Source organism: Phocoena sinus, chromosome 3, assembly GCF_008692025.1.
Source record: "Phocoena sinus isolate mPhoSin1 chromosome 3, mPhoSin1.pri, whole genome shotgun sequence".
Classification (NCBI taxonomy): domain Eukaryota; kingdom Metazoa; phylum Chordata; class Mammalia; order Artiodactyla; family Phocoenidae; genus Phocoena; species Phocoena sinus.
In genome coordinates, this window is record NC_045765.1 from 169,901,389 (window position 1) to 169,913,491 (window position 12,103).

The 12,103-nt window shown below is 40.6% G+C and overlaps 1 protein-coding gene across 3 annotated transcripts in view; it reads right to left on the bottom strand.

The window, feature by feature from the left end:
• The window catches only part of ICE1 (interactor of little elongation complex ELL subunit 1), a 63,180-nt gene that overhangs the window by 27,465 nt on the left and 23,612 nt on the right, over positions 1–12,103 (bottom strand). For all 3 annotated transcript variants that reach the window (XR_004349108.1, XM_032626069.1, XM_032626070.1), the window contains exons 8-12: positions 10,486–10,568; positions 10,229–10,268; positions 10,089–10,145; positions 3,475–3,561; positions 1,355–1,764 (exon numbers count right to left, since the gene is read on the bottom strand). Coding sequence is in view for 2 of the 3 variants with exons in the window: in XM_032626069.1 (XP_032481960.1) it covers positions 1,355–1,764; positions 3,475–3,561; positions 10,089–10,145; positions 10,229–10,268; positions 10,486–10,568 (677 nt within the window). In the remaining variant the exon portion in view is untranslated. The remainder of the gene's footprint in view (positions 1–1,354; positions 1,765–3,474; positions 3,562–10,088; positions 10,146–10,228; positions 10,269–10,485; positions 10,569–12,103) is intronic.

Genomic DNA, 12,103 nt, shown 5'->3' on the forward strand with positions numbered 1-12,103 from the left:
GCCTCTGCTGGCCCCCAGGCTGAGGCACCCCGGCACCTGCGTCCACCCAGCCTGGCTCTGAGCACCAAGCCCATGGAAGGGGGTACACCTCGCACACGCTGCACCTGGAAATCCCGCGCACACCTAGCACCTAACATTCCTACGTTACCTCCCCGCCCAAAGAGGTTCTTCTTCTCTGTTGTCTCAACATCCTGAACCCCCCACTCGCCTAACAACCGTACCGCAGATCTCACAAGACGTGCTGCTCGCTCAACCTCGGGACCTTTTCCAAACCAGCTGACTCAAATGCTACTACGGTTCAGGGGTCAAGAACTGAGGGAACTGCTGATTAAATGACTTCCCGACTACAGTCCTGCCTCCTTCCCGACTCTCCCCTCTCCCTCCCCATTCCTACTGCGACTAAACGAAAACCTTCAAGTGGAGCTCAACCATTAGCTCCACTTCTTTGGATCCATCGAGGATCTCCCTTTGCCTTCAGGATACAATGGAAAGTCCTTAGGACACACATGGACCTGGGGACCCGGTCTGGGTGAATGCCCCCAGCGTCAGGTTCGCCCTGAGTCCAACACCTCTGTGTAAACGGTTCCTCCATCTGACACAACGCACCCCTCCACGCGCTCGGCCGGGACACCTGCTCGCTGGAGATGCTCCCGCCCGGCCTCCTTCCAGCATGAGCTCCGTGTCCAGCTCCCTCCAGCAGCATGCTTCCCAGCAGCGCGGACTCCACCACGGCCGTTATGGGGGCAACCGCCACACAAGACCCCACCAGGGGTGACCACAGCCCATGTCACCTCAGCTTTCCAGTGTCTAGCACCAGGTCCAGAACGTAACAGACGTGCATTATGGTTTCCCGAATGAAGGATGTGACTCAAGGAGTCATTTATCTGTTCCTTAAGCCAAAAAGCATACAAATCTGCTTTGTCAAGACTAACTTCCTAAAAAATTACAATAAACCATTCTGCAAACACACAAAAAGATGATGAATTCATTGCATGAAGGTGGGGAATTCAGCAACCTAATTGACCTGCATGCTCTATACATGGACTTCTCATCTCTGAAAGACTCCATGTCTATAAACACTTGTTTAATTCACTCATTCCATATCTGTTATGTGTCAGGCACTAAAGATAAGAGTAAGCAGTTAAGACACAGGAGACTTACAGTACACTGTAGGTTAAAACAATAAAAATGCACCCCTAGTACAAAATGAAAAAAGCCGTATGTGCACGTGGACCCGAGGGCACTGGCCCGCCTTGTTAAATCCTCACTTTCCTCCCTGACAGCTGGTCTGAGATCCCGTAGCAGGATGGACAACGTGGCCACCAAGTAACGCAAATACGAACTGTCAACTTACAGGTGAGAGTGAGGACGGAAATGCACCCAGGTGTGGGGACGACAGCAGAGGGGGTGAGGGCACCGGGGAGAGAAGAGGAGGGGGCAGCTTGAAGAAGTCGACGGCAGCCTGAAGATCTTCATCAAAAGAATGATCATGATCAGAAAAGTCAGCACGGTCATCCTCATTCCTCTGCGTTACAGCCTCAGGATTCCGGCCCTCTTTAAAGACACCATTGTCACGGCAAGCTGCTCCACCCGGCCTCTCTCTCCCCACGTCTTCACACGCAGAGAAGTCGCCCTCTATCTCCATGGACAGCTCTGCCAGGCACGTCTGCACGGCTGAGGTCCTGAGAGGGCTACCCCCTACTGGAGGGGGCACACCATCCTCCCTGGACTCTAAGTATCTGGGGTTTTCTTTGGCAGGTTTTTCTGTGGGGAAAAAATATATATAAAGAAAACTTTAAAAGACAATCCTTATTTTAACAGTTCAAAATGCCTGCATTAAATCCAAGTAGAAACATTTTTAAAAGGCAACCAATCCCTTCCTAAAGAATAACCTATAAGACTTGAACATATTCCACAGAAGTATGCTTCCCTCACAACAAGCGAACGAGAAGACAGGCAGGTGGATGGTGAGATGCCCGTGTCCCATTAGCAGCAGGGTGTCCGTGCCAAGGCACCCATCCACCACCATGGTAACGGGGCTTGACGATGCCCTCATTCTCTTGGGAAATCAGCAGGACTGGGGAGAAACAGCTTCTGCATACAAGGTGATAGGAAACACTATTTTCCCTGTCTAAAATCAACCTATATTAGACTACTCCATGACCATATTTGTACAATTCTCTAACTAAGGAACCTGACTAGGTCACATAAATACTTTGCATTATAACGCAACAAGAAAACTACTAAAAAACGCTAGTTCTCTTTGGATTTGGAATTTGGTATACGGCAGTAATGGTAATTGTTAGTAAAAACATTGTGTCCTAGGAAATAACTAGAAATAACCATTTGTCATATTTGAAAGCTGTAAAAATACATTTTGCAGAAGGCCTCAGGGCTCCTTGGAGCAGTGTTTGATAACAGGGCTAAGGGAAAATACAAGCGGAACCTTAAACAGCTTGCAGTACCAGAAGTAAAGAAGTACTCAAAACAGGACGGGACATGCCTAAAAGACCCAGGAGCCAAACTAAAGATAGTCCCAATAACCAAATCTGGAGCAATATGAATAAGATAATGAAAGTACTGTATTATAACATACAGAATTAAAAAATATATATATCTGTGAGACTACACTGACAGAAATAGTGAATAAACAAGTAAGTGGTGAAAAGCGACAGCTCTTGCTTACTGAAGAATTCCAATTAATACACGTAGGAGGAATGAGGGAAATACAAAAAACGCTATTAGAGTAGTAATCGTAGCAGACAAGATCCATCAATAGATGCTAAAATCAGTGGGCTACAGTTGGAGAGAAACAGAATATTTGCAGTGTCAAAGCATCTCCCTCAAGATAATCAATGAATAAAGAAGCAAAAGAAATTTTACATGCAGGAACCTGGCCGACACCACCTTAAACAAGCAATCAAGGTTAACATCCCCAGTGACAATGCAGACCCACACACACTCTCCCCTGGCACACTACTGGGGAACTCTTGCCAAAAATACACAGCCTTGCTCTCATACAAGAAAACATCCCACAAACCAAAAGATTCGTATTCCCCAAAAGGGTCAGAGATGTGAGACAAAGAAAGAGCAGTAACTGTCAGACTGGGGGCAATTAAAGGAAGAATGACTGCTAAACGCAACATGGGGTCCTGGGATGGGAGGCGACAAAAGTGGGAAACTCGGTCTTCTGCGTACACCTGCCATATACACCTCCCACCATGTGTCTTCCAGTTTCCATGAATACTCCCTGACGAAAGGTGCTATTACAAAATAAAAAGCCAGATGTATTCACTGAGACTAGAAGTCACCCTGGAGGGAATGGAGTTCTGTATGAATTCAAGTACCCATCCTACTTTATTTCACTCTTTCAATGTGAGATTCAGGAGATATTAAAAAGTGAAGGCATATAATGCCCAAAGTAAGCATTTCTACTGCATGTATGAAATGTACTTCTGGAAGCTTCTCTCTCACCTGGAACACATCTGCTGCCTTCACCAGGTAGTCTGTGTGTTGTGTTTATACAGAGCCAGAGTTCCTTCAGAAGCAGTTTTACTTTTCCTGTGAAAGACAGTAAAGTATTAAAGTCATGTCATTTGGCTCTTTCTACACGAGGCCAAAACACAGTCCTGTAAAACCAGGGTTTACTAGGGAATTAGAAAACCAGGCAACTTAAAACATCTTCCCCAAATTCAATCATTGCACACAATTCAGTTAGCTACTGATAAAAAGGTCTACTGATGGGCTGAATACAAGCTCAGGTTTTTTTTGGAAGGTGGGGTGCAAACAGGGGTAGGACTCAAAAAACCAAATCTACTTGTTAAAGGCCTTTATCACCATTATGAATGCACAGAATAAATCAATCTTTGGTCTATGTATTTTCTACAGAGTGATATGAGACTGGGGTCCGGGGGGGAAGCATAGATACAATGACCGATGGAAGAGATTAGGGCTCCAGGTAGTCTACAAAGAACAAAGAACAGTATCCCCTCAGTTCCATGAGGCTATCAGAAAAGCCATCCGAGTTGACCATGCTGTCATTAACTTAGGGGCTTCATGGATCTTGGAAAAAAATTTAATGGCCTTAAGGGGAAATGGGAGGAGACATAAATGGGTGTGTATAAACATGAATAGGGAGAGAGAATCACACATGAGCAGACACACAGAAAGAAGCATATGCTTCTATAAGGAAAGTGAAAACTTTGGAATTTTCATAAATATTTTTCAAACGGGTTTGAAAAAATGGTTAAGAATCACTGGTCCAAGTTGAAAGGCAAAGGGCAACTACAACAAAGACAGGCCTAATGAAAGCCATATAACATTAAGAATATTATACTATGGTTTTAAAGTCAATTTAACGTTAAGAACACAAATTTCCAAAAATGTTCCAAAGCAAAAAATATTCATAAAAATATAAACATGAACAGTTTGTGTCAAATATGCATAAAAAGACAACCCACACTAGTTAAAATTTAACTGAAAATAGCATTAAGTATTAGGTGATTTCAGTCCACCCCTAAGTTCTGTTATAGTTCATTGGAAGTTCTTAAATGGAATCATTTATTGAAAATACTGAAATCTCTAATCCAGTTATAGAGAGGCTAAAAAGACCAACCTTTTAAACCAAAATTTCTACAAGGAATCACAAATTTTGGAAGAGGTCAGCCCTATTTAAGTTGGCAAACTACATCGCTCTAAAAAATGAAGTCCATAGTAAGAGGACCAGGACAAATGGGGCACAACAACAGAGAAGTCTGAAAAGTTGGACATTTCCAACCTCTCCTGAGACAAATCAGCCACTGTCACTGTGTGTGAGGTACATCCATTTTTGAGTTTCAAAATTCTATGATCAAGTAGTTTATCTACATTGTGATTTAACCTACCCAAAAGCCTGCTTCCAAATACTGTAATCCCCTTTGCTTAAATGACCTGACCAGGATCCCTGCTTATTACGTATACCCAAAGCAGCAAACAAGGAACCTTAAAAAAAAGAAAAAAAGTTACTTTTCTATGCTTATGGAGGCTATTAACCAGAGCTAGGCCTATTTCAACCGAGCACTCATTCATTGCTTCCAGTCTGACATAAAAGAGCTATCCATTCCCAGCAAAGCAGAAAACAATTTTCATTGTGGCATCATTAGTTGTGAACACCTCCTTCAGCTGCACTGCACACCTTCCCCTTACCCTTTACTCCTTTATCAAAAATCCAGGCATCTCTGAGTACAGTATTTCTGGACTTTCCTACTCCACGGATTTGTCAGTTTCCACATGAATAGCACGCTTCTTTAAACACGACAGTTTTATAAGTATGTTTTAATATCTGTACAGGCATGAATGTGGCTCAGAATTTTCCTTTTCAAAAATTAAATTATTATTCCGAACAGCTATTCTTTCCGATAAGCCTTCACCATCTGGTTTTAAAGTGTGTATTTATAAATACACATGGGGAAAATGCACATCTTTATGCCTGAAGTCTTTCAATCCAGGAACATAGCATTTACACATGTGTTCAGATGGTTTAGTTTTCCTTCACCGAGGCAGGCATGCTGCTTTCAGGTCTTTCCCTGGACATCTCAGGTCGGCTGCCACCTGAGATCTGGTCGTTCTTATTCCACCCGTTTTGATAGGCTAATGATGGTCCATTGTGCGTGTTCACTGTATATACCTGCACCTTCCCCAGCTCCTACACTTCTGTTTTCCTTTTTCCACATAGATAGTCACATCATTTAAAATGCGGACAATCTGACTCTTCCTTATTAGCACTCACAGCTCCTACTCTGTGTCTGCCCGGCTGCACGGCTTAGGGTCTCCAGCACACACAGAAGGGATGGAACGAAAAGCAGGCTTGCCTTGTTTCTGACAGTAATGATTATGCTCTTAGGGTTTCACCTTTCTCAAGTTCAAAATGTTTTTTTCTATTATTACCTCACCAATTTTCTTTTTTAAATGTGGAATGGGTACTGAATTGAGATGATCCTATCATTTTCCTCTTAACCTGTTGTTGTGGTATTCCTGAGATAAATCCTTAAGTCATAACTTGTCCATATTCTAAATTACTAATAGATTTGAGTTCTTAAGATTTCATTTAGTACTTCTGCAGCTTTATTCCTAAGTAACAGACTTCTGAGTCTTGAAGATATGTATGCATGTTATTCTTAATTGATCTTGGTACAGGGTTATGATAGTCTAAGAGAATGAAACAGGAAGCATTCTACATTTTTTAAGTTCTAAAACCAAACAATAATAAAGACATCAGTTTTTCACTTCAGGCTTGCTCACCTGCAAGCCACCTAGATCTTCCATGGTGTTGAATATTTAACTATTTTTAAAATTTTCTTCTGGGTTATTTTTCTGTTCAGGATTGCAACAACTAGTCCATGTCAATTTGAGTATGTTTTCCTACAAAATGGTCCATTTTATGAACATGATAAAATCTGAATATAAATTTGTAAATTAAAAATAATTCTCCAAATGTATTTTTAAAGCTTTCTCAGTCCTGGTGCGAGTCGGGTTTTGTTTCTTCCTTTCTTGATCAGATATGCCAAAGGGCTGTCACTTTCATGAGCATCGCAAAGATTCAGTTATTAGTTTTAATGGTCCAAAATCAAATGCCTTGTTTCCTATTTCATTAATTTATGTTTCCATCTTCAACAATTCCTTCCTTCTATTTTCCTTAGGTTTCTGCTGTATTTTCCTACCTTCTTAGTCATTCATTTTCTGTAATCCTTGCTTCATTTTCTGTAATTCTTGCTTTCTAACAATCGCTTAAGACCGCAAACCACTCACTGAATACTATATTGACTATATCTCAAAGATTTTATTAAATACTGCCCTGCTTTTATTTCCAAAACAGATTAGTATTTCAGTTTTTATTTTTTCTGTTATCCAAGAGGGGTTTGTATTTATTATGTGTGTTCAGTTATCAGTTTTTCAGGGCGGAGGTAGGAGAGATTTTTATTAATATCCTATGAAATATCAGTATCTTCATATCTCCTATTAGATCGTAGCTTTTCGTTGTCTAGTAAATAGTCAGCTTTTATATATGTTTGAAAAAGTATTTTAAAGAATTCAAAGTTTGTGGTTTAAGAGTTATATGTAAATCATCCATCCTGCAATTATGATTCCAATTTATCTCCTATTTAAATTCTTGCTTTTACTCTGTGTTTCTGAGAAACACACTGAAGCCTCCCATGAAAACAGATTTGGTTATTCCCCCTAGAATATCCAAGCATTTTACTTGACATAGTTTTATGCTCGAAGGTCATAAGAGCAGTATCTTCTTGATGAATTGTACCTTTAATCAATCTAAATATTTCCTTTTAATCCATGTAAATTCATTTCTAGGTGTGAATTATTTCTTTGTCTTGTATTACTGCTCTCAAGTTAGCATTTGCTTAGCATTTCTTTATCCATCCTCCTATATTCAATCTGGCTGCTTCATTTGATTTTAAATGTATTTCCTTTGAACAAATCAGAGATGGAGATCATACATAAAAATCATGCTCTACGGCTGGGAGGCTTTTCTAATATAAGTATTGTATCAGTGTCCTGCTCTGGGAAGTCTCTTTCTATAGAATTTCTTGATCACATTCTCTCCTTACAGCTCTGCTCTCCCCTCTGAGAAGTCCTAGATGACTACTACAACACCTGGCTCTATGCTCCAGAGTCTTAGGTTTTCCCTAATACCTTTTATTTCCTTATCTTTCTACACCACATTCTCACAGATGTCCACAATTAAATCTCTTGGTTCATTATAGCAATCTTCTATTTGTCCACTCAACAATCCAGTCTTTCGAGTGGGTTTATTTCTACAACGTATGTTTAATATTTGAGAACCCCAACTCAGATTTCACATCAGCAGCCTACAGATAGGTTCTTAGATGTTCTCTAAGGACTCTATTTCAATTGTTATCATTTTCTTCTTGTTCATGATTTAACACCGTTTCCTCAGGGACTAGTTTCTCTTGAGCTCGGTGCCTTTCTTCCCTGTCACTGCTTTTTCTCAGTGACGTCTCTCACAGCCAGAGTACATTTCTACGGCCTCCATTTTTAGTCCTATTCCTCTGGCAATCAATGCAGGTCCTCATCTCATGAACCCACAGGACCCTGTCTTCAGAAGGAGGAAGCAGAGTGAATACGGTTGTGAGGACTTACATGGCATATATACAAATATCTCATTTTCTGGGAACAGGAGGGGCTATCCTTCAAAGCAGCCATAAGTAACCCAATTTTCTGACATCCACACCCACTCTGGGTCTTCCCATGTCCTAACAAACACTTCAGAGAACTGAACTTTGGGCCACAGCCTGTGGACCACTGCCAGGAACAGTCTCGAAGCCAGAAGGCCGCAGGCTTCTCGCCCCTTCGTTGGCCCCCCGGCGACTGCCAATGCACTGCCCCTTCTCCCGTGCCCGCTCCTCTGACGTAGGGAAGCACACACTTCTGTGGTGAAAACCTGCTTTTTGAGGGCTGCTGCTTTCCTCTGTAATTTGGGGTTTCATCACCAACTGACACCACCTGCTTTACACCTTCCTCATTAATTTCTAGCACGTTTTAACTATCCTTTTCTTTTTTTCTTAATCTTCTGCCATTTTCATTGGAATTTGAAAGGAAGGCAGACCAACAAAACCCCCAGGCAGTCTTCTCAAAAGTGAAGCCGACCCAGTGCTCTTTCTGCCTAACTCATAAGGTTTTTTCAGAAGTCAGGTATGAACAAAGAAAAGTGTTAAAGATTTACTTAAGAATTAGGTATTAAACCCATTAAGGTCCACAGCTAAATAATCAGCAGATTCCTAAAGACTTCATTTATTTACTTGTTTGGAAAAAATAAAATAAACAGTATCCCTTCCCTCACAGTGAGGATAGATTAAAAAAAAAATTATTTGAGAAACTAACTAGTTCTTTGAAGGAAAAAGAGAATGTAAGGCTAGAAAGCAACTATGGAAGGGGGTGAGGGCTGTGTTTTAAATAGTGAGGCCTGAGAACAGCAGAATCCTAAAAGAAAGAAGGTTAAAGTCCACACCTGACTGTTAGCTGGGAAAGCCCAGTGTTGCCGAGTCCGGCTTCTCTCAGCAGCACCTATTACTCAAAAGTCCCACTTTCCACACCTCAGAGTAGGAAGAAAGGTCAAAAGCACATAGAATTATGCATCAGTGATAGTGATAAACAGACTCAGGGCCCGGGCAACTGCAAAGTATCAACTGTTAGTCTTAAGCCTTGATCTATGGATTTAAAAAAAAATAGATAAATAAAAGAAGGAAAAAAAGGTAAAGGAGACTTCTGAAGAGACATTACACACTTGCACAAAACAGTGTTAAGTGGTTTTAATAATTTCCATTTGGAGAAAACATGAGTGACGTGAAAATACCATTATTTACCTATTTGCCTTTTTAAATGTATCTCTACCAAAACAGTACAAGATAGGCGGAGAAGAAATTCTTAATCTCTTTTTTACAACTAGGAATGAAAACACAAAGAAGGGAAGTCAATGGCCAAGGGTCAAACAGTAAGTAGAAAAACTGACATGAAACTCCAGCATCCCCACTTCTCATGTTACACCTCCTCGTCCACAAGGTAGCAGGCTCAGTGCTGCAACGTGCCGGGGACGCTGGGGACGTCCCTGTCCTGTGAGCACCCCTGCACTCCTCTGTGTAACTTCCGGTCTTCTGTAAACACTTCTGTCTTCCAACAATACACTGCAGGGCTTTGACTCCACAGTTTCCCTGCCTGACTTTAAACATTTTTATATATTTGGCACCTATGAAATCTAATACATTAACTTGATAAATTATAATCTAATGAGGAAACTATACTCATTTATTGAAAAGTGTGGAAAGTATAGCTCTCCCAGTTTTCTTTCCCAAGGAATACTGCTTTTCAACTCTTTCATTCACTATATTATTTTATCAGACAGCAAGGTGATAACATACACAGATCTAATGAAGACAGGAAACAGGAGATGGCTTCTTCTAACAAAAAACATGTACAAGCCCAGGAATTCCCACAATTATAGGTAAGAGTAACAAGCAACCTCCCAAACCACTAAAAGAAATGCAAAGAGATTGAAACTAAATTTGCAGTATACTTACTTTTATCAATGCTTCCATAAGAATCACTTGAAATTTGTGTTCCAATATGTCTCAACTCTAAAATGTGGGGAAAAAACAGTTAGAAAAGAATACTGTGTGTCAAAATAGAATTCTTAAGTAAGCATTAACTGAATACTCACCCTTTTCATTTTTCTGTTTAGAAAATTCATCAAGCTTTTCCTGTGAAAACAAAACACGAGCAGTGTTTGCAGTGGATAAAGGAGTGCTAGTTCTAGACGGGATGTAAGAGGGGGCGACCCAGGGGCACTGCTGACTGCCCTCAGCTGGGGGCCTCACGTGTGACTCCTCATGACGAGGACCCACGGGGCTTACAGAGGACCCAAGGAGTCCCGGAGGGAAGATCTGAACATGCGTGGGCACTGCTGTTATCTATTACCTGTGTCTTCCTAAATTCCTTTTCAAGTATTTTCTTTTCATTCCTTAGTTGCTTGAAGTCCTGAGTTTGCTTGACAGCAGCCTCTTTATTTAAAGAGTGCAGTGAAGTAAGAGAGAAAAGTAATTTACCACATTTATAATTACCATTAATGAAATTCTCAAAATAAACTACTGAGAGCTTTCCTCGTTTCTTAAAATTTGAAACAAATTCTGTAAAAAGTTACTATTCTTTCAGTATTCTATCAGAATCAGGGATAAATGCAGGAACACTTTTGTTTAAACTATTATCTACAAAACTGAAGAAATGGCATATAGGCCCTAAGACTCCTTTCCAATCCTGAAACAAGCCAACCCCAACCCTTTAGTCAGGCAACAAGCCAATGTACAAGATCTTTAGAGGGAGAGGCTGTGGTCCCCTTGTTCTTCAACAATCAGGAACATTCAAGTTTTAGAGACTTAGAACTGTGATTTTATCAAGCAATAGTTAAGACCATTTTCTTCATTTGGGGGAAGGGACAATCTTCTCAATGTTTACTATGTTTTTACTCCTTCCTGCCTGGAGTTCCCTTGCATCAAGCCAACTCATCCTAAGTCCCTATATCTTTACATAGATCTACTTTTAAGGTATTTTTATAGCTCTCCTGTGGATCTACAGCAAATTCTTAACTCGAGTTTTTGGTTCTGAATGGTTCAAATATACTATTAAGAACCTGAGCAGTATTGACTTTATCTGAATATGTTCACATACAATTGCTATGAAAAGTAAAATCCTATAAACACCACAGTAACAATCCTCTCCTGATTCCTCTAACAAACTTGAGTATTTCTTTACCTGATTTTTAGCCCTGTCGCTTACTAGAAAAATATTTTTGTCACATGGGAAATATACTTTCGCTTCAAAGGAAGTTTGCTGTAAAAGCTTCATGTAGTCTCACAGGCATTTTAGATCCCTTTAAAAATTTTCCTTAAATAGACATTATCTCCACACAGTAGCAACAGAAGGTAATACTGAGAAAGAACACAGTGATGTTGTACTTACTGCCACACTCAATGTTTGTGCAACAACCAAATCAGAGGAAAACTTGTTAGCAAAACATTTAGAACCTAAGTCTGAAAAATTGGGCTCAATTAAGGCAAGTTAATAACTGGAAATATATTCAGCAACTTCTATTCAAATTCTCACTTCACACTCGAAATGAAAATAAACTGTTCTCCGACAGACTTGCGGTTGCCAATGGGGGCTGGGGGAGGGATGCAGTGGGAGTTTGGGGTTAACAGATGCAAACTATCATATACAGAATGGATACCAACAAAGTGCTACTGTCTAGCACAGGGAAACTATTCAATATCCTGTAGTAAACCATAATGGAAAAAAGTATTAAAAAAAAGAATGTTTATATATGTATAACTGAATCACTCTGTACAGCAGAAATTAACTCAACATTGTAAATCAACTATACTTCAATTAAAAAAAAAACAAAAAAACCCCGTTCTCTGAAGCAGAGGACTACGGGAGTGATGACAGGGCAAAGAGCAGGTCCGTGAGCCCCACAGTTATGAGGGCAGCCCCAGCCCATGCTGGAGAGAAAGGAGGAGGGCATCAGGGATGGGCTGGCAGG